Below are 22,029 nucleotides of genomic sequence, written 5' to 3' on the forward strand. Positions count from 1 at the left end.
GTCCTGGATATAGCCCACAAACACCAAATCAAGATTCACTCCTTTGCCCGTGATTCAGTATATCAAGCACTAGCGTCGGCCCACTGACTACCCAAACATTGCATCTTCAAAGGCTTAGTACTTGCATTCAAGTCCTTATGTGATATGGCGCCTGGCTACATATCAGCCAAACTCCCACCTTATGCCCCAAACAGATCTCTCAGCTCCCAGGAGGAAACACATCTTCAAATATCCCCTGGTTGGAGCCTCAAACTAGAAAGTGACAGACGAAGGTCATACTCACACTTCTTACAGCAGATAGGGCAGGTTGCCCATCCACAGTAACCATTATGTCTTCCTCTCTCTAAGAGATCCCACATGCCTGTCTCACACTCTCTAGAATTTAGACACAGTCTTTGTCGCCACCACTTCTGCTGGGAGACTATTGCATGCATCTATCACCCTTTTGGTAAAAAAGTATTTCCTTAGATTACTCCTGAGCCTATCACCTCTTAACCTCATCCTCTGCCCTCTCACTCTGGAGTTTCCTCTCAATTGAAAGACTCGCCTCATACATATTTATGCCATATAGGTATTTCAATGTCTATCCCCTCTCCCACCTTTCCTCCAAAGTATACATTTTGAGATTATTAAGACTGTCCCCGTATGCCTTATGATGTAGACCACCAACCATTTTAGCTGCCTTCCTGTTTATATCTATTTGAGAGTGCAGTTTCCAGGATTGTTTGTATATAAGATATCATAACCGACTACTATCATTTCAAACAACAATCTGGGATACTGGTCTCTGCCAGTTGTTTTCTACTTCAACATCTTATATGAACTTTAGGAAATTGCTGAAAACCTATTTATACGCAAAGTTTATGAAAGACTGATTTTTGTATCTCTCTGTAGATGATCAGATATTTTTAATTTGTTAAACAGCATAGTTCTGCAAGGTATTACGGAAATCAAATGTTATCTGATGTTGTATTATTCTACATGAGTTCTCACCAGAGTTTTATACAGGGGCATCAATACTTCTTTCTAGTTTTCACCGTTACTTTTCTAACCTGTTTGACCACCTTAAGATCATAACATACTATTACACCAAAGACTCACTCCTCTTTCATGCACAAAAGTTCTTCACCCCCTAAACTGTATTGTTCCTTTGGGTTCTGCAGCTCAAATGCATGATCTTGCATTTCTCAGCATTAAATCTTAGCTGCCAAATTTCAGACCATTCCTCATGCTTCACTTGGTCCTTCCTCATATTTTCTACATCTGTTGAAGGGTTTGGTATCATCTGCATAGAATCAATTATCTTACCAGTCAGTCCTTCAGCAATATCGCTTACAAAAATGTTTAAAAGAACTGAATTTGAAGCATAACACTGTTAACATCCCTTTCCTCAGAGTGATCTTCATTGACCATTACCCTCTGTCACCTTCAACTCAACCAGTTCCTAACCCAGTCCGTCACTTAGGGGCCCATACCGAGGGCACTCTATTTATTAGACACCTGTGTAGAACACTGTCAAAGGCTTTGGATGGATCATGGGCATTCCTAAAAGTTAGGTGCCCTATTATAGAATACTCCCAATCCATGCACAATTTAGGCACAGACATTTATGTCAGGTTGTCAATTGCATAAATGGCTATGCCTATATTTTAGCTGTATGGATGGGTGCAACACATTCTATAAACTGCGCCTATAGAATTACACTAAGTGTGGAATTTTTCAGTGCCAATTTTTTAAGCTATATATATATATATATATAATTTCCCCATTAGTGTTTCCTATTTAGAAGGCATAGTAGACCCATGCTGACTGCAAAAGTCATGGTTAGCATGTCGTAAATGATGTGCTCTACCTACAAAATGTCACACACTTTTTTGCCCATGCCCTGCCTAGTTACTGGCCCTTAACAACAAATGCTCAAAATGTTCAATTTAGTGCTCGGTTTCTGTGAAAATAACAGAAGTCGTTACCATGTGTTAAACCCCATGTTATGAAGGCAATTCTATAATTTAATATGTTGATTTAGGTAGTCCAATGAGACACACAGCACCAATTCAATAACATCAGTTAGGTGTGCCTTAATCTTTTCGGAATACTAGCACAAGCCCAAATGGTTGTGCAAAAACCTAAGTTCACAAAGTGATGCATTTAACTAAGAGCATTCTATAAGTTTCATATGGTACTTGGTACCATGCCCATGGTCTAATCATGCTCCTCTATGACTTACATTCCTACCTCTAACCACTTGGGCACTCACTCCTATAGCAACTTTGCATGACTGACGTGAGTTCAGTTTATATTCAAGTCAACTTTGGCTTATATTTGGATGGGTTTATATTTGAGTATATACAGTAATTAATTTCCTGGGTATAACTGGCAGTTGAAAATGGAAACACTCTTTCTGGAAAAAGCATTTACAGACCTGCTAGTAACACAGGGGTTTAAAAATCTCCGCTCCATTAAGCCCTTCAATATGATCTAGGGATCTAGGGATATGCATAACCAAAAAACTAAAGCCAAAAATAAAATTTGGTTCATACTTGTTTAAATTATTTTTTCCCAATTTTGGACATTTGTTGTATTCATTTCACCTACTGTTTCTTTGTGTGTTCATTGTAGCCAAGAGCTTCTCTAATTCCATAAATCATTTGTATGTTTATTAAGTAATAGATATACATATATACAAGTCATTTGAATAATCTATTATGCTCTTAGCCTTTGCAACTGCAAGGTACCTAAACAGACTATTTTTATTTTCATGAACTAATGAACTATAAAATATTTTCTCAAGCATGATACACAAGAAGCTTTTATATCTATCTCACTTGTTCGTCATACCTTGAATATTTTGCACATAATTTCATACACTGTAAATGTTTTTTCTGCTCTGGTCCAGTCCCAAGTGGTTACCTTAAAAAGAAACAAAAAAATAAAAACAAAAATCTATTTACCTAAATAACATTTTTCAGACATAATCTCATCTTGAACATTATGTTCTCATTAGATTTCTTATATTTATACAGTATTTTGCTTATTATATGGGAAATAATGTTATCAATATTCAGTGTGGTTTAAGCAGACAGGAGAGGCTTATACTATGCCGACCAGGCCATCCCCAGATTTTCAGTGGTACTTAACTTAATAATGCCATTGAAATTCTAGTGTGACAACCATAGCTCTGAACTGATTTAGTGCTAGGGTGGTGCAAGAATGGAATTGGATGAGAGCCAGAAGATATGTGGGCACTAGTAATAGGCATATAGGGCTGAATAAACAAATGTACATTCTTATCCTAGTTAGGTATATGGGTGCAAAACTGAACATTAGCTGCCATACACATAACTTCCATTTTCAGTAAAAACCCAAATATTCAATGCTGGTGCCTGGGTATGAGCTGGCATTAAATATCTGGGTCTAATTTCACCTATGGATATCAGCAGTTTTAAGATGACTACCACACTCTGAATATTGCCAAGATTCTGCTCTGTAAGGATCAAGGCATACATATAGTCACAAAAAATCATCTTGGATACAGGCATTGCTTAATTACCAGAGCAATAGAAACTACTCTATGTATAGTCTCAATGTTATACTTGGTATGGTAGGTAATAATAATAATAATAATAATAATAACTTTATTCTTATATACCGCCAACAATCTTGCGACTTCTAGGCGGTTTATAATGAAGAGAAACTGCACAGACATCGAATTACAGAGTGTAGCAGTGAATATCTGATAGTAGCAACAATAAAAATAATAACAACAGTTTATATACTGCAGGACCGTGAAGTTCCATGCGGTTTACAATGAATTAGAAAAATTCCATAAATTGAAAGGAACATTCATAGTTAGAGATTAGAGGTTAACAGTTTACAAGATCTAATTTGGGGAGGGATTGCGATGGGGGCTGTTGTCCTGATTCATCACCTAGGTACGTCTCTCATGCTTATATCATCTAGTAACAAATAGTAACAATGGTCCTTATATATAACTTCTTGACATGGGAATGAATGTACAGCATTGCATATATCTAGCAACACAATAGAAATTATGGTCATCAATTCTGCTGGCATCGTGGGAGCCTCGTAAGAGAGCTAAAAAGCACAAACATGTCTCCCCTTCCAGACATGGCTCAACATCTTCCTCAGCCTCAATGACTTTGATGCAATTTAAGCATCAGTGCACAGATGACCAAACATCACCACTACTACTAATTATTTCTATAGCGCTACTAGACGTACTAGACATATGCAGTGTTATACACCAAGGTACAGAAGAGACAGTCCCTGCTCAAAAAAAGCTTTCAAATCTAGTGAAGACAGATCTACTGAACAAGAAAGTGCATCAATACACAGTGCTCAGGAGGGGGAATTACAGAGGGAATGATAAGACAGATATTGATGTTCAGAGGTGGGTTGGAGTTTGAAATTGAAAGCAGCTTCAAAGAAGTAGGCTTTGAGTCTGGATTTGAATACTGCCAAGAGAAAGAGCTTGACGGAGATTCAACTGGTGTCTCCTCAAAGGCATCCCTCAGCATCATGGTCCCCCGATGCCTTCCTGAATCCCCCCCCCCCTCACCATATTCTCCTTGTGCTACCCTAATCCTTATTACGTCCTCTACACAAAAGATACATCCTATCTCCTTACTACACCATCTTTACCCCATCACTGAACTGACCTAGCCCCGTTTTTGTGCCCCCATTTTTCATGTTCCCTCCAGCACAGTGGAGCAACCACGAGCACATACACGCAGCTGCATGATCATCCGGGCTCTGTTTCTAACAGCTAATCACAGCTGCACTCTTTCAGAAAGGTTGGGTATCACATGTTCTCAATAAAACAAGCCCTTTAATTTCCCTGGTATACACTGTAGGTGTAGGGAATCATAACTACTATAACGGGACAAAATGTTGACCATCTCTACTCTTTTCTTCCCTCCCTCCACAAGCTTCTAGTTCTTTATCTAGGCCAGCTGCGACAAACACATTTCAGAAATGTGAGGGCAGCAGGTCAGGTGACCGGAGTGGGAACCAATCAGGTTGCTGGAGAGAATGCCAGGCGGTCTTCCGGTCACATAGCCCAAACTGTGGGAGTGCGAGTTTGAGAACATTCATCATTGGCAGCTTGGTACGCGGGGACAGGATGGTGGTATGGGTATGTGTGTATAAAAAATTTTTATATTCACTCCATAGGACGCACAGAAATTTCCACCCACTTTTTTTGGGGGAAAAAGTGTGTTTTACGGAGCAAAAAATATGGTACTTGGGAAGTAAACACATGTTTCTCTTTAGGCTATGGAAACCTGCCTCCTGACCTGTCACCCAAGAATACACAAGAGTTGATACAACCTGTGCAGAAAGGTTTTCTCGGACAGCTTAGCTTCTGAAGTGATGTGGAGTGCAGAGAGGTTCCTTCTGGCAGTTGGAGCTCTGAAGCGATGAACAGCACCTGGATCAATGCCCATCATGGTCTGTGTGGGAGAGATGTCTCATGGGCAGCAGGAGTACAGGATACCGGAACAACTGCAGCCTGGGTCTGGCTATATCCTCAGGCCTCTGTCACATTACTGAGGGGTGGCAGCTCAGAAATAGCGTAGCCAACTGGCCTCAGGAACAGGAACTAGCAGCATAACCCTTCAGTGAGAGCAGTAGTCAGGAACCCCTGAGTCTTTTGGGGATGCATCTTTATATCCTCTGGACTCAGAGCTTATCTTGGAAGTTGATGTTCTGCACTCCTCCTGTTCTGAACTCTTGATCCAAGCATCTCCAGAAATATACCCCTAATATCACTTCAGAGGGAATTTTAGGAACCTTGGCTCCTTGCTGGTTGCTCCCAGAATGTTCTGGCACTCCAATGTCTAAAAGGGGCACCTTAACCTTAATAGAGGTTATGGGCAGAAGCACATGATGTGCTAATAGGTCCAAATTGCATTAATTTGTTGAGTCACAGATAAGGCCTCTAAGGAGTAGAAGTAGGCCAATGGTCCTCTCTGCTTCAGACACTATAACTGAATTCTGCAGGCGAAATGTATTCTGCTCTGTGTAAAATCTATATGCAGGGTTTAACCCTTACAGTCTGATTCATATGCAATTCTTGTATTGTTACCCTTTTATCTTTCTGTTTTTCTCTTAACCAAAATACAATAAGACTATTGAAATTTTTTTTTTTATATCTTGTAAGAACAAAGTTATGATATTTAAAACTGATTTATATTTAGGGTGTCTGATTTTAGGTCTCAACCTATAAACTCTGATAAAACACCCCTTGTGCAAAACAAAAGGTTTCTACAGGATAAATACAGGAAAGATTATGGGTTCCTTTTACGAAGACGTGTTAGCGGTTTAACGCGCATAATAGCCTGTGCTAATTTGCCAGCCGCGCTAGCTGCTACCGTCTCCTCTTGAGCAGGCAGTAGTTTTTCGGCTATCGCGGGGGTTAGCGCACGCTAAAAAGTTGCGTGCGATAAAGCCGCTAACGCGGCTTCGTAAAAGGAGCCCTATATTTCCCATAGTACTTTATTACTCATTCCCTTGCCTACCTTGGATCTGGTAAAACTGTTTGTTTTTTAAATTTTATTTAGGCCTTTGATATATAAATACATAGACTTTATTTAAGCAGAAAAGATATCCAAGGACAGTATATATGTTTGTTTTGGTTTTTCTTTTTATTTATCCCCACCCTTATCCAGGATGAGTTACATAGCTACATACAAAATATATAATTACATATAACAAACAAGTTGCATCAACGACAGACATCTCTACAAACAATATATTCTACAAAGTATCAACAAATACTATAAGTCCCAACCTCTTTACCCTGTGGCCTATCCAGTTTGCCCTTCCATACCTTCAATTATCCCTTCTTCTCTGTTAGAGATCCTAAGTACTTATCCCAAGCTTTCTTGAATTTAGATACTACCCTTTGTCATCTTCTACTCAAACAGTTCCTAATCCAGTCACCTTAGAGCCAATACCAAGGGCAAAATAGTTAAAAAGTATATAAATGCATCAACTTTAAATATAACATTCAGCAATTTACTGCACTACTATTTAGGCCCTCTTTTACTAAGCCATGGCCCGGGGTGCTAAATGCTCCAACGCTCATAGGACTTACCCCCTCTTCTACATAACACACTAGTGGTTTTTAGCGCAGAAAGCCATGTTGAATGGCCCGCGCTGCTCCCATAAGAACATAAGCCGTGCCTCTGCTGGGTCAGACCTGAGGTCCATCATGCCCAGCAGTCCACTCATACGGCGGCCCATCAGGTCCAGGACCGGTATACTAGCCCTCTATCTATACCCTTCTATCCCCTTTTCCTTCAGAAAATTGTCCAATCCCTTCTTGAACTCCAATACCGTACCCTGTCCTATCACTCCCTCTGGAAGCGCGTTCCAGGTGTTCACCACCTGTTGGGTGAAGAAGAACTTCCTAGCATTGGTTCTGAATCTGTCTCCTTTTAATTTTTCGGAATGCCCTCTCGTTCTTGTAGTTGTCGAAAGTTTGAAGAATCTGTCCCTCTCCACTTTCTCTATGCCCTTCGTGATCTTATAAGTCTCTGCTTCTCCAGCGAAAAAAGCCCCAGTCTCTCTAATCTTTCAGCAAATGAAAGGTTTCCCATACCTTTTATCAAATGCGTCGCTCTCTTCTGAACCCTCTCGAGTATCGCCATATCCTTCTTTAGTTCCTATTAGCATCGGGAGCAGCACGAGACATTAAGCGCGGCTCCTCACGCTAGAAACCGCTAGCGCGGTTTCGTAGAAGAGGGAGTTAGTAAAAGAGGGGGAGGGTAATTATCATTTGCATTTATTTAATTCATCTTGGCATTTGTTAAAAGGATAATGTCAAACCTTTTAGGGTTATAAAGTGAAAACTACCCAGCACTGTACATTAAACATGTAAGAGACAATCCCTTCTCGAAAGAGATTACAATCTAACCAAAACAGACAAATGGGACACAAAAGGAATTTCTCACAGAATGAATGGTACAACAGACATTGGTTCTTTACAAGACGAACATTTGAAAACTAAAATTTCACAAGAACATTGAGATTTTGTGCAAGCTGTAACTGTGTCTATGAATGCCTACTATATCCCTATACAAAAGCAAAAACCTCCCAAACCCCAAGAATAGTAACTGGAAAAAAAACACGGAATAGAGCCCAGGGATGTTTCACAGTTAACACTCTTCTGGGTGTAAGCCAAGTGACAGCCTGTTCCACTGAGTCTTTCAGTGGGTGGCTGTGTGACTGAGGGCTCTCCCGTGTATTAAAAATTATTTACAGATTGTGGGGTGTAGTTTCGTTGGTCCTGCTCTTGTCTCTCTCCCTTGTCCAGTTACTATTCTTGGAGTTTGAGAGGTTTTTGCTTTTGTATTGTTTGGTTTACCTTCCATTTTTTCGGGTTTCTTTGACTTCTTTATACTATATCCCTATGACATGATGAGAGTAATCTGGTGTTTCCATAATGAAATGGTCCAATCATTCTAATTCCTGTTTTTCATACCAGTGTTTAAAAGTGTCAAGTGAATTATGGTGTTTAGCATCTGTTGTTTGGCTCCAAAATCCTCCTTTGAACTATATTTGAACAATCTTGATTTCTAGAGTCAACATTTTGGTAGGTTACTATTCCAGGGAGGATTTTTGCTAGCAGGAGAGTTCTTCTCATTCCCCTCCATGAGAAAAACTCTTCCACTAGCAAAATCCTCCTTGGATGTTGTAAATGGACTCTTGGTCAATCTTGCTGAAAATTGTCCATGTTGTAAGATGTTTAACCTCTGAATGATGCTTTGCTCCTGAGGAAGCTTATTCTCTAAAGCAGGGGTGTCCAACCTTTTGGCTTCCCTGGGCCTCATAGGCTGAAAAAAAATTTTCTTGGGACACACAAACGCGGAAACGCTGCAGCAAGACAGAGGAGGGAGCCGGCAAGATGGTATACAACCCGTGGCAGCAGAGGGAAACACTGCATCGTCCTTGACCGGGGCTGCACAAAATGCTTCACGGGCCCTCGGGTCGCAGGTTGGACACCCCTGCTCTAAAGTGAAATGGAGAAGCTCTATTGAACACTGAACGTGTTATATTATTGGAACTGAGTGACATCCCTCCATCATCTGAACTGCCCAATTAAGTTTTGAGCTAAGTGGATTTATTTTTGCAAAGTTTTGTGCTTTTCAGCTGTGTTAAAAGTGTGGGCTATGCGAACATTAAGGTGGACATACAAAAACATTAAAAAAAAACCCCAAAACCCAAAAACTAATAGCTGACATTTAGTAAGCAAAGAAAAATAGAAAAAAGACATACAGAACAAGCTCCGATCCCGTATAGGGAGGAGCGAGGCCAAATCGGCCTGAAGCCGGAGCGAATAGCTAGGAGGGGGGGGGGGAGGGAGGAGGATAGGAAACGCCAATCAGCGAGGGAGGGGGGGAGGGGAGGGTTAGGAGATGAGGGGGAAGCGGAAGGGAGGTCGCCCCTTTTCCCGACGGCGGTCCAGGGAGATCGACGCGACTTCGGTTTGTCTCCCCATGTGCTTCGCCGGCTCGCTCTGCGCGCGCTCGCTCCTGCTGGGTCGCGTGCGGCGCGGGTCGCGTCTCACCCACCCCGACTCTCCCTTGTTGAGCCGCGGTCTGCCAGAGCCCGCCGAGACGCTCCCTTGGTTCCTGCGAAGTAGGAGCGTCTCGGGAGGGCCGCCGCGCAGGCTGGCGTCCTTCCCCTCCCTGGGCGGCCCGGCTGTGTGGGAGGGGGGATTGGGGTTTTCCGACCTCTGGCGGCCGCGTCGCTGTCTCCCAGCCGCCCTTCTCCTGCCCCGGGCCGGGCGCGATGCACTGGACCACACGGCATGCGCGCCCCGGCCTCCACCCGGGGCCCCATCTCGCCTCCCGCCTGCCCTGCTCCTGCCTCGGCCGGCCGCGCGGGCGCCGAGCCAGGTGGCGGTCGACCGCCCAGGGCGCCGGGGGGGCTGCGGCTGCTGGCTCTTTTGTGGGGACGGCCCCGGCTGCCGCGTGGGGGGGGGGGGGAGTGTGTTTGGCCTCCGGGCGGGAGACCACCAGGCCATCGTCGATTGCGGCGGTGGGGTGGCCCGGTGTGCGTTTTTCCCACGTCGGGGTTAGCTGGTCGGGAAGTGGGCGGCGTACCGCTAAACAAAAAAAAAAAAAAAAAAAAAAATTTAGGGCTCTAGTGGTTTACAATTCTTAAAACAGATCATTATGGCATGTCACAAACTTTAAAATATCTCATTGTGCAACAACTATTGATATAATTCTACCATCATATAATAATCACCTTATTGCAACTCTCATTATCAAATCTACTCATTAACTATATAAAATAACTCATTAACTCATTAAATAGCTGTTGCTCCTAGCATTCTGCCTCTCCATACTATACATGTTATAATGTTCATTCTACATTACAATATAAAAGTTTTCTGTATAAATATGGTGATAAGCATTCTATCATAGAAACATAGAGACATAGAAAGATGACGGCAGAGGGGGTCTATGTAGCCCATCAGGTCTGCCCACTTTACTGTCCCACCCCATTAAGCCAGAGTGCTGCTCGACCCACGATCTCCCACGTGGCCAGGAGGGCTCTGTTAGTGGTTTGCCTGATGCAGTGCTGTTGAATTTTCAGAGTCACAACTAGTATAACAAATTATTTTGACATCTTAATGATAAAGAGCAGACTTTGGGTTGTAATTTTAATTTTATATGATATAAAAAAAAAAAAAAAAAATTCCTAGCCAATGGTACATCTATATCTCAGTTTCAATTGCAAAGGACAAGCAGGTTCTGTTAAACCACTATGAGGGGCTGCTGAAAAGTTATCAGGCCAAACAAAAAAGTTGGGGCAGTCTCCTTTGTGGGTTCACCTTGGGGATTAGCACCCATGAGAAGGATCTGGGTATCATTGTAGACTATACGATGAAACCTTCCACCCAATGTGCGGTGGGGACCAAAAAGCAAACAAGATGCTAGGAATTATTATAATAGGGATGGTTAAGAAGACTAGGAATATTATAATGCCCCTGTATCGTTCCACGGTGCAGCCTCATCTGGAGTATTGCGTTCAGTTCTGTTCTCCTATCTCTAGTGGCATTAAAAGATTCAAAGAAGAGCGACCAAGATGGTAAAGGGTATGGAAATGTACTTATCCCAAGCTTGCTGGAATTTGGATACATTTTCACCTCTACCGAAGTCAATTCCAAGCATTCACTAAGCTTTTCTGTGAAGGAGTATTTTCTGAGGTTACTTCTGAGTCTGTTCCCTTTCAACTTCATCCTAAGCCTCCTCATTCCAGAGATTCCTATCATATGAAAGATACTTTTCTCGAGCGCATTTATGCCATGTAGGTATCTTGGTGGGTTTTCCTTCTTCCTTTTCTTCTATTGCACTCTTTCCATGTTTCCAGTGTTGGGCCCCGTTGTTGGTCAGCAGGATCTGCCCTCGGGGTGGAGCTTTCTTCCTTGTCGGTGATTCCTTTTTCGCCAGATCGGAGATGGCACCAGGAGGGAGCGGGAGGCTCCTCTCCTGTGGGAAAAGACTGGAGAGAGTGGGGCTCTTCAGCTTTAGGATAGACGGCTTGGGGGAGATGTGATTGAAGTCTACAAAACCCTGAGTGGAGTAGAAGCGGATCAAATTTTCAAAATTACAGACTGAGGGATGAAATTACAGGTAAATACTTTAAAACTTATAGGAAGAAATATTTTCAAATCAGAGAATAAGAGTTGGGCTCTGGAGCGCAGTGCCAAGGTTGTGGCGGGAGCGCATACTGTTGCTGGTTTGGAAAATGTTTGGACGGGTTTCCACGGATAGGTCCATAGTCTGACATTGAGAAAGACATGGGGAAAGCCACAGCCTGTTAAAAGTACATAGTCTTTAAATTCACTGCTTTTCGGGGTTATCTCTAGCCTAGCCATCCGTCCAATCATCATGTTAGAATGATACTATAATTCTTATCCTGGGGATTTGACTGCGGAGGACCTTTAAATCTATTAACATAGCAATTTGGACAGTTGGTATTATGGGATAGTCTCTTATTAAGTGTCCAAAACAATCAAAAAAAAAAAAAAAAATAAAAATTTTCTGGACTCATGTTACCCTTGTTTCCTCACACAACTGCCTTGATTATTCTCTCACATAGGTATCTTTCTTTTATTAATTTAGCACTGAAGTTAAGAACATAGGATTGGTGGCTGCGGCGGCCTCAGCGGAACTTGTCTGGATTTTCCTGAATACATGGAGGGTGTTTTCCCTTATGATCGATCCCGGAGTATGTTTCGATCATGTCCCCTCTCATTCTCCTCTGTTTGCGAAAGAAGAGGATGATTTTCGTTAATCTTTCACAGTACGGCACCTCCTCCTACCACGTAACCATCTTTGTCGCATTTCTGGACACACCATGCCTGTAGTACTGATTCCTTCGAGATCTAGCATTCTGTTGCCCCGGACAGCTTCATTTGCTTCCCTTCGGCCTTCCAGCCCCAAGTCCCTCGGCGAGTCTGCTCCCCTGTAAGAAGCCTCATCAAGTCTACCAAGTTTATAGTGAAGTAATAAAAGATGTCATACGGCACTCCATGATGTGTCCCCTGTATCTCAATAAACCGAATGGCGAGGGAGACCCGTCAGGACCATCTAGGCTGCCCATCTGCCGTAACCATTATCTATTTATCCGGAGACCGAGAGATTCAACTCATGCTGGTTGAGTCACAAAGATAGACCCCTTTCCTTAGCCACCAACTTCTTCTATGTGAGGTTATGGGAGACACACAATGATATCTGCTTTCATAAATGTTAGCGCATAATTGCTTCATCATTAATATGTTACCCAACGAATTACTATGTCCTCTTCCAGTGGCCTTAGGATGGGCCTAACAGCGGATCTTTTCCGAGCAGCTCCTCATCTTAAGTACACCAGGATTACGCATCTAGGTACCATCCTTAACTGGGCCTAACAGCGGATCGTTTCTGAGTAGGGGCGCCCATGAGTGGGGCGCCAGGAGCAGCTCCTCATCTTAAGTGCACCATGAGTACGCATCTAAGGAGCAGCTCCTCATCTTACGTGCACCATGAGTACGCATCTAAGTACCATCCTTAACATGGTCAGTTCACCACTTAAAACTTTCATCCTCCCTGAATCCTACAATCGAGGGGACCATATCCAGGTAGTATCAATCCCTCTTCAATAAGACTCTTGGTCTCCATGGTATCATTTTCTTCCTCCATTCATCTACGAATTTCTACTTAGCCAGAGGGGAACTACGACATAGACCTTACAGCTTTGAGCCCTCCTATTTGGCTTCCTGGATTTGCTCCATGACCATGGCGGCCCCTTATACGGGGTGCTACAGGCAAGGGTTGTGTTGCCCTCACTTCATGCGTACCTCATGCATGTATTAACTGGTGCCTCACTCAATACCACTGTGCTTACGACCTTATTACCTGCAGAACGGGAAGTAAGACGTTGGCCTTGAGCCCTCATTTGCCTTCCTTGAGGTCTCCTTTACCATACCGCGCCCTTATACGGGGTGATGCTACTGACAACAGTGTGTGTACCTCCTCTATTAACTATTTTTCTTACCTCACTCAACTCTACATGGCCTTGCTATCATCCCTTATCACCTCGCTGATTACCGGAGACCTTAGGACCAGCTTACATCACTCACAGGCATCTGGGAGAGAAGAACGTAAGGAGTCCCCTACTCAGAAGGAAATAACGTAAGGAGTCCCCTACTCAGAGGAGAGTCAACATCTGCGAGGTAAGAACGAACGCTCAGTTTTATGAAGGTTATGAAGGGTGTTAGGGGGCGTATGATCGGGCGGTACATAGGGCTCACATAGAGTTTATTGCTGTTTGTAAATCAGGGTCTACATTCGGGTTATGGATGTTACAATGCGCGGTTTACATCGTGGATGGTTTATATTAGGTTACATAACCTCAAGAGTGGCACTACCTTACATTTATTGTGGGGCTTACATCTTTTCCCTTATAGTTTAGCCGAAGAACCTTCCCTATTAGGTGACATTACCTCAACAGTGCTTTCCCTAGATTGGTAGCAAAATTTACAATTCGAAAATCAGGGATACATTCGGTTTATGGAGGTTACTATTCGTTTTACATCAGGTTGAGGGATGGATGTTGGATATACATTCGGTTTAGGGATGTTACTATTCGGTTTACATCAGGTTGAGGGATGGCTGTTGCCTCACAGGTTGGCGCACATTACCTCAAGGACCTTCATACTTATGTTTTACATTACGAGGTTTAACGTACGGCTTACAGCACCTCAAGAGATAATTAGGGTTTACATGAAGGCTTCCCTGATTGTTTGCGAAAGCATTACTGGTCTCACATTCTGAGATTAGGGTGGTGACGGGATACTTAGGGTCACAGTTACAGGGTATAGGTACCTTGGGTACGGTTTTAACAGCTGAAGTTCCTCAGTACATTGATTCTGTGGGCGCTAGAGACCACGAACAGTGTACAGTTAGTCCAGAAAACGCGAACCGATGGTATCCTCAGCCAGCAATGCGGACCGATGATTTATTCTCAGCCAGCAGGATATAGAACTCGGAATATACTCAACAAGTTAAATGTAGACGAATGTTATCCTCAGCCTGCAGCTTATTGTGGTCCCATAAGTATGAAAGGTGTGAGATCTCGCACAGCCGTGGAGATAACTATTATACCCCGGTAAGTATGAAAGGTGTGAGATCTCGCACAGCCGTGGAGATAACTATTATACCCCGGTAAGTATGAAAGGTGTGAGATCTCGCACAGCCGTGGAGATAACTATTATACCCCGGTAAGTATGAAAGGTGTGAGATCTCGCACAGCCGTGGAGATAACTATTATACCCCGGTAAGTATGAAAGGTGTGAGATCTCGCACAGCCGTGGAGATAACTATTATACCCTGGTAAGTAGGAAAGGTGTGAGATCTCGCACAGCCGTGGAGATAACTAACTCGCAAGAAACTCAATAGGTGGATGTATATATAATAATAAAACACAAGTCTATTTGCTGGAGGACAGCGGTCTACATCGGTCTGGATATATGGCATATGTTAACGTGTGCGGGGCCGCAGCCATGACACTTGGGGGGAACCCGCGATAAGCGAGGTTTCGCTATCACGGGTAGTGGCAGGTAAGCACAGCATATGGGTAGAAGGCTGACATCTTTACAGTGGTTAAGACATGGGGCACGTCGCCTTGCTTGGACGGCAGGGGGCCAGGCCATGATCTTCACAACAACGTACAGCTGACGAGGGGACACCTCCTTGAACGGGAAGGGTCCGGTGAGCTGGGGAAGCTTGTACGGCGCCCCACATTGTGCGGGATAGAGAGCCAGATGCTGTGCGCCTGACCATCAGTTCCTTATATGTTGCCTGGTGATGTACATTGTGTGTTATGCCATTTTCTGAAGTGCGGTTACTGTGTACAGTTCATCACCTTTCATGCTTGATTATGATGTTCAGTTGATAACAGTTTGATGTAATTGTGCTGTTATGGCTGCGGCCGAATAAATTCCACTTGAGTTGACAAGCGCCTGAGTGTCATCATTGTACCACGCTAGACCATGAAGGGTATGAGCAACAGTGCTGAGTGCACGATTTGAGTATTTGATGTTTCAAAAATAAGGGGGAGGTTTTTCTGACTGATGATGGCTCAATTGAAGTCTTTTCCCCCACCCAATTTAAATTGTTACACTATATATGTTTAATGGTTACAAGTTTACAGCATGAACCTGACTTTGGGCTCCTTTTATCAAACTGCGCTAGCTGCGTAATAGCGTGCATTAAACCACCGGCCACACTAGCTGCTACCGCCTCCCTTGAGTAGGCGGTAGTTTTTTGGCCAAAGCGGGGGTTAGCGCGTGATGAAACGTTGCACGCGCGTAAACCCTGCTAGTGTGGCTTGATAAAAGGAGCCCTTTGTATTTCTTTGCAAGGGAAACATTTCTCTGTTGCAATTGTCTTTGCATGTTAATACTCTTTTACATCTGCTGAACAAAGTATGTCGGATAAGGATGAGTGTTCATTTGAAACGACAAAGGAAATGCCACTTGCCTTTCTTATATTGTTCATATCATTTTAAATCTAAAATGACAGGGGAACCCCCCCCCCAATCAGGCCTTAGGATTAGTGGGGATGGGCGGACCCGCTATGCCTAAGGCCTGATTGGTCCAGGCTTCTAGAGCCTGGGCCAATCAGGCCTTAGATTTATCGGGGCTGGGCCGGGAAGGGGCGGGCCCGTCTCATTCCACGAGGCGGGCCCATCGGCTGCACGGCAGCAAGACCCGTCCAGCCAACCAACATGTAAAGGTTAGTTGGGGGAGGGAGGGATCGTTGGGCTTTCCGGCAGGAGGATTGGGCATCCTCCTGCCAATTACCAGTTTGGGGGGGAGGGGAGTTCCAGGGGGGTTCCGGCAGGAGGATTGGGCATCCTCCTGTCGGCGATTATCAGTTTGGGGGTAGGGGGATTCCAGGGGGGTTCCAGCAGGAGGATTGGGCATCCTCCTGTCGGCGATGGGACAGGCGGCCGCAACCGCGGCCGCTATACATATTGCAGCAGGGAGATCCCTTGCTGCCATAAGTATAGCGGCTGCGTCTAATTTAATCCGATTCTCTAACTGGTGTCTGTACTATGGACGCCGGTTACAGAATTGGGGTTTAGTGTAGGACCGATTCTGTATAGGACACCTCTCCTGGGTGTCCTATACAGAATCAGGGCCTAAGAATCAAGCTGATGGATAAAGGCAAAAGGTCTGGGCTCCTTTTACTAAGATGCGCTAAGCATTTTAGCGTGCACTAAATATTAGCGCACGCCAATCATGCGCTAAACGCTAATGCATGCATGTTAGTCAATGGATGCATTAGCTTTTAGCGTGTATGTAGATTTAGTGCGCGCTATACACGTGCTAAAACGCTTAGCGTACCTTGGTAAAACAGGGGGTCTGTGTACTGCAGCTTGCCTCCTAGAGGTAGTGCCATCAGCTTAACGCTAGGAATGACTGGTGCCACACTGAACTTGCAGCACCAGATGTGACTGGGAATTATCCTGTCGTGTATACACTAGACACCAAGAATTACTAAAGGTAGGTCTGAGGAAGCTAAAGGAGGCCGACAGGTGAGGGAGGGGGGTGCTTGGAAGGAGAGGAGAGTCCTTTAGAGAAGGGATTGCATATCAGGAGATCCGATGTTGGTGAACATTAGAAGAGAAATTGCATATTGGAGAGGGGGGCATCAGGGGTAAGGTTCAGAGTAATACCCAGTCCCTATAAAATACAGCCCGGAAACAGATTTGCAGTCCAAACATCATGGGCGCTATAAATAGCTCAGGTTGATTGCCAGCTGAATTTTTTTTTTTTTTTTAATATACCATAACAGTAATTAACCTGGGGTATTGAGATAATGCAAGTGAGTCACTCCCATAGCAATTCAAGATTCACTGAGGGACTGATTCTATAAATGGCAACATGTCAATCATGCTTAGGTGCCATTTGAAGAACTGAGGTTAGCGGCGACTATGTAATCTTAGGCACCTGAAATGTAGGCGAGGGTTTTAAAGGTCTACATTTCAGGCACCTAAGTTTTTGGAGAATCACGCTTAGCGGTGCCTAATTCCCGCTCCACCCATAGAAACACCCACTTAGGCATTAGATGCCACTAAGTGCCATGCGATAGGCGCCTATCACCCAATTATTATTATTAGCAATTACTGATTCTATTAAGGGTATTTTGCCAAATAACTCCCCTTTTACAAAACCATGAAAACGTTTTTGGGTTCTGGCTGGTGCACTGAATGCTCTGCAATGCTCCAGACACTCATAGAGTACCTATGAGCATCAGGAGCAGAGCAGAGCATTCAGCACGCTGGCCTGCGCTAGAAAAAGCGTCCATGTTTTTTTTTAAAGGGGGGGGGTAAGTTAGGTGCCTAAGAGGTGCGCACCTAACTTTAGGCACACTTTATATAATTGGCCCTGGCACAGTGGCATATCTAGCATATGTAACACCCAGGGCCCATTATTTTTTGGCACTCCCCCATCTGTACGAAAAACATGATTTTTAGTAACAAGCCACACGTCACACATGAGTACCTAGGAAAAGGCAGCATCTTACATATGCAGTGAGCAGTGCAACATTAATACACCCATTGTAAAACTAAACAAGCCAGACTAGTACAGATCAATCCTACACCGTCAATCCTAACAGAAAACCATGTCTTTCGAACACACAGAACACAGATAATACCTTCGCCTAGTATGGAATATGTCATCACAAACTAACCCCTCCCTCTTTTACAAAACTGTAGCGTGAATTTTAGCCACTGTGGTAACAGCTCTGACGCTCATAGAATTCTGAGCATCAGAGCTGCTACCACCACGGCTGGCGCTAAAAAATGCTCCACAGTTTTGTAAAAGGGGGGATAAAATAGAAATACATAGACAAAGGTTAAATTGAACCAGCAAGAAGCTGGACTCTGCATACAATGCAACACCACAGAAACAGTGACACATGTCTCCTAAAGCAACAAATAAATAGAAAATTTTTGTTCTACCTTTGTCTTCTCTGGTTTCTGCTTTCCTCATCTTCTTGTTACTCTGTTCCTTCCATCCACTGTCTGCCATCTCTCTGCCCCTATATGGCATTTTCTCTCCTTCTATGCCCCTTCCAGAAACTGTATGCCTCCCCTTCCATCTCTCCTTTCACCCCCATTGGTCTGGCATCTCTCTCTTCTCCTTCCCTCTCCCACACCTCTCTTCTGCAATCCCTTTCTTCCCTCATTTTCCTTTTCAATTTATTTTCTGCATCCATCTAGATTACGTTCTTACTACCCTCTCATCAATTTCCTTTTTTACTGTCTACCTACAGCTCACCACCTCTTTCCCTCATCCCCTCCAGTATTTCCCTAACTCAATCCTTTTCCCCCTTCATGTGCCATTATCTGCCCCGTCTCTCTCTTTCCCCCCACTTCCATCATCTGACCTCTTCTCTCTCCCTCTTCTCTCCACTTCCATCATCTGCCCCTTCTCTCTCTTTCCTCCCACTTCCATCATCTGCCCTCGTCTCTCTCCCCCTTCTCTCCACTTCCATCATCTGCCCTTTCTCTTCCCCCCCAGTTCCATCATCTGCCCTCTTCTCTCTCCCCCCCTTCTCTCCACTTCATCATCTGCCCCCTTCTCTCTCTTTTCCCCCTCCTTCAATCATCTGCCCTCTTCTCACTCCCCACTTCCATCATCTGCCCCTTTTCCCACTTCCATCATCTGCCCCTTCTCTCTCTTCCCCCCCCCCCACTTCCATCATCTGTCCCCTTCTCTCAATCTCTCCATCCACCACAGGCCCATCTTTCTCCCTCACCTTTCCAATTTTGGCAATTTTTGGCATCAGCGCCCTCCCTCTGCGACGGCACTCAGCGGCATCGGCGCCTCCCCCTGCCCCGCGACAGCACTCAAGTTCGGCCTCCTTCTCCCGGCATCAGCAGAACTTCAGATCGGCAACAGGTGCTCAGTCAAAAGCTTCCCCTGACTGAACTGCCTGGGCAGGAACAGGAAGCTGAGTCAGGGGAAGCTTTTGACTGAGCACCTGTTGCCGATCTGAAGTTCTGCTGATGCGGGGAGAAGGAGGCCAAACTTGAGTGCTGTCGCGGGGCAGGGAGGGTGCCGATGCCGCTGAGTGCCGTCGCGGAGGGGGGGCGCAGATGCCGCTCAGTGCCGTCATGGGGCGGGAGGGGGGCGCTGATGCCGCTCTGTGCCGTCGCAGCCCAGGAATTTTCCAGACCTCTCCGGCTGTGCACCCCCCTAAGGCTGCACCCGGGGCGGACCTCCCCCCACCCTTGGTTCGCCACTGCCCTGGCATGCTCTACTTTTACTGTATATTAATATATAAACAACCCCCACCCTATTTTTATTTAAGCCAAACCACTGACAAAATATATCACAAATTTTTGACCTTTAGAAATATTTTTTTTCTTCCAATGTCTTTATCATCATTATAAAGCAGGACTAAAGAAAAAGAAGCTGACATTATCATCAATACAGTTGTGTCACAATTTACACACAGCAAGGATATCATCAAGTAAGAAATCACATCATTAGGACTCATTTCCATATAAATAATTTTTTTTAACTGAACTTTAAACTGAATTCTGGTTACATCAAATAGCAGTATACAAAATGTCCCCTTTGTGTTTTATCAGCTAGAATTCTATTAGCATACTGTATTTATGAATATATTTAGGTATTGATTGCTTTTTAATGCAAATTATGTTTTGTCAATTTGTATATAAATAATTCAAAAGCTCAGTAACAGGAACCAAATTTGGAATCTGCCAGATATTTTACTTGGAAATTAAAAATACAATCCTTTCTTATGATGCTTCCTGAACTTAGGCCCTCTTTTACTAAGGTGTACTAAGCGTTTTAGTGCATGTTTAGCACATGCTAAATCAACGCATGCGCTAACCGCTAACACATCCATAGGATAGCATGGACATGTTAGCTTTTAGTGCGTGTTTAGCGCGCGCTAATATTTACCACGTGCATGAATATAAATTATGATATTCTATAGGTTACACACTTATATGTGTGTTTTACCCATGCTCTGTCTAGACTCCATACATTGCCGCTAAGCAATCCTTCAATTTGACATATCCACCGCCTTTGACTTGATTGACCAACAACTATTACTAGCCAAACGCAGCAAAATAGGCATAAGAACATAAGAAGTGCCATCTCCGGATCAGACCTTCGGTCCATCAAATCCGGCGATCTGCACACGCGGAGGCACTCCCAGGTGTACACCTGGCATACTTTGTAGTCACAAAAAATAAATAGAACAAAGAAAGAATTTCAAATATATAAATATCCACAAAAATACATCCTCAAAATGTTCAGGATAATGTCACTTATCTTAACTAAAAGGGAGAAAAGACCTCAGTGTCTAATAGGGGCTATCCAAACAGCAACCCACATAGACAAGCTGGTTACAAATATCACTTGAAACCAGCAGACACATCCTCTGTCAAAAAACTCCCAAAAAGTTGAAGACACAATTTCACAATTACTTTCAAAAAAATTTCTTTCAAGTCTCTATTTCAAAATTTTCAATAAAGTCACTTATCTGAAAATTTTTGTCTTCTTAATGACTTCTCAATCCATTAAACGTAAACCTGAGGCTTGGAAGCAGGAGAAAATCACTCCATAGAAGAAAAACTCAGAGCATAGCAGCTACTCCAATATAACCGCTAGCATAATCCAACAGGGTTCCCTGTTTCGCTAATACGCTTCATCAGAGATTTGCTTTGTTCAGTTAAGGTCCATGGCCTCAAACCCCTCGCTGGGCAGACTTGAAACTCCAATGTCCATGGGTTCACAACTTTGGACTTGTCCCTCTGCTTCAATCCCCAGCACATCAGACATATCCACCATGTCACAATCGGGGCTAAGTTTCCCAGGCCTCAGTTGAGGAGAAGGGGGCTCTCTGGGGAGTTCACTCTGAAGCCTCCTCAGTTCCTCCCCCCTCTCTGTCTCAGCAGATTTCATGCAGGACAAAAGGTACATATTGAGGAGCAACAAATTATCGAGTTGAGATCTTTGTCAGAAAGCCAGTGTTTGGAGTCTGCAAAGATCTCCCGGTGACGTAATAATCTTTTGAGAATTAATATGAATAATTAATAAAACATAATATTTTGGAACCTTTTACGTCATGTGCCATTTGTCATATTCATTTTACCCACCCATGAGCAAATCTGGCTGCTCACTGGCTCAAAGACTTCCTACAAAACAGACAATATCTTGTCTACAAAGATGAAGCATTAAAAAAAACAAACAAACTGGCGATCATTCTATGGCATACTGCAAGGATCACCATTAACACCAATCCTCTATAACCTTTTCATGAGCTCGCTAGGCTATATCAAATTCAACAATAATGAATGCATATTTTCATACTCTGTCGTTCTTCTACTTATCCCAATTAATCATGAAACAGACCTGGGCTGTATCAAATAAATTCAAACTATATGCAGACAAAACCA

General features: G+C 43.8%; 1 protein-coding gene across 10 annotated transcripts in view; it reads right to left on the reverse strand.

Annotated features, from left to right (window-relative positions):
- Positions 1-22,029, reverse strand: part of SNTG1 (syntrophin gamma 1) — a 1,000,749-nt gene that overhangs the window by 123,874 nt on the left and 854,846 nt on the right. For all 10 annotated transcript variants that reach the window (XM_033934198.1, XM_033934202.1, XM_033934200.1 and 7 more), the window contains one exon: positions 2,839-2,910. In XM_033934198.1, coding sequence (XP_033790089.1) covers positions 2,839-2,910 — 72 coding nt within the window. The remainder of the gene's footprint in view (positions 1-2,838; positions 2,911-22,029) is intronic.

Source organism: Geotrypetes seraphini, chromosome 2 (genome assembly GCF_902459505.1).
Source record: "Geotrypetes seraphini chromosome 2, aGeoSer1.1, whole genome shotgun sequence".
NCBI classification, from domain to species: Eukaryota; Metazoa; Chordata; class Amphibia; order Gymnophiona; family Dermophiidae; genus Geotrypetes; species Geotrypetes seraphini.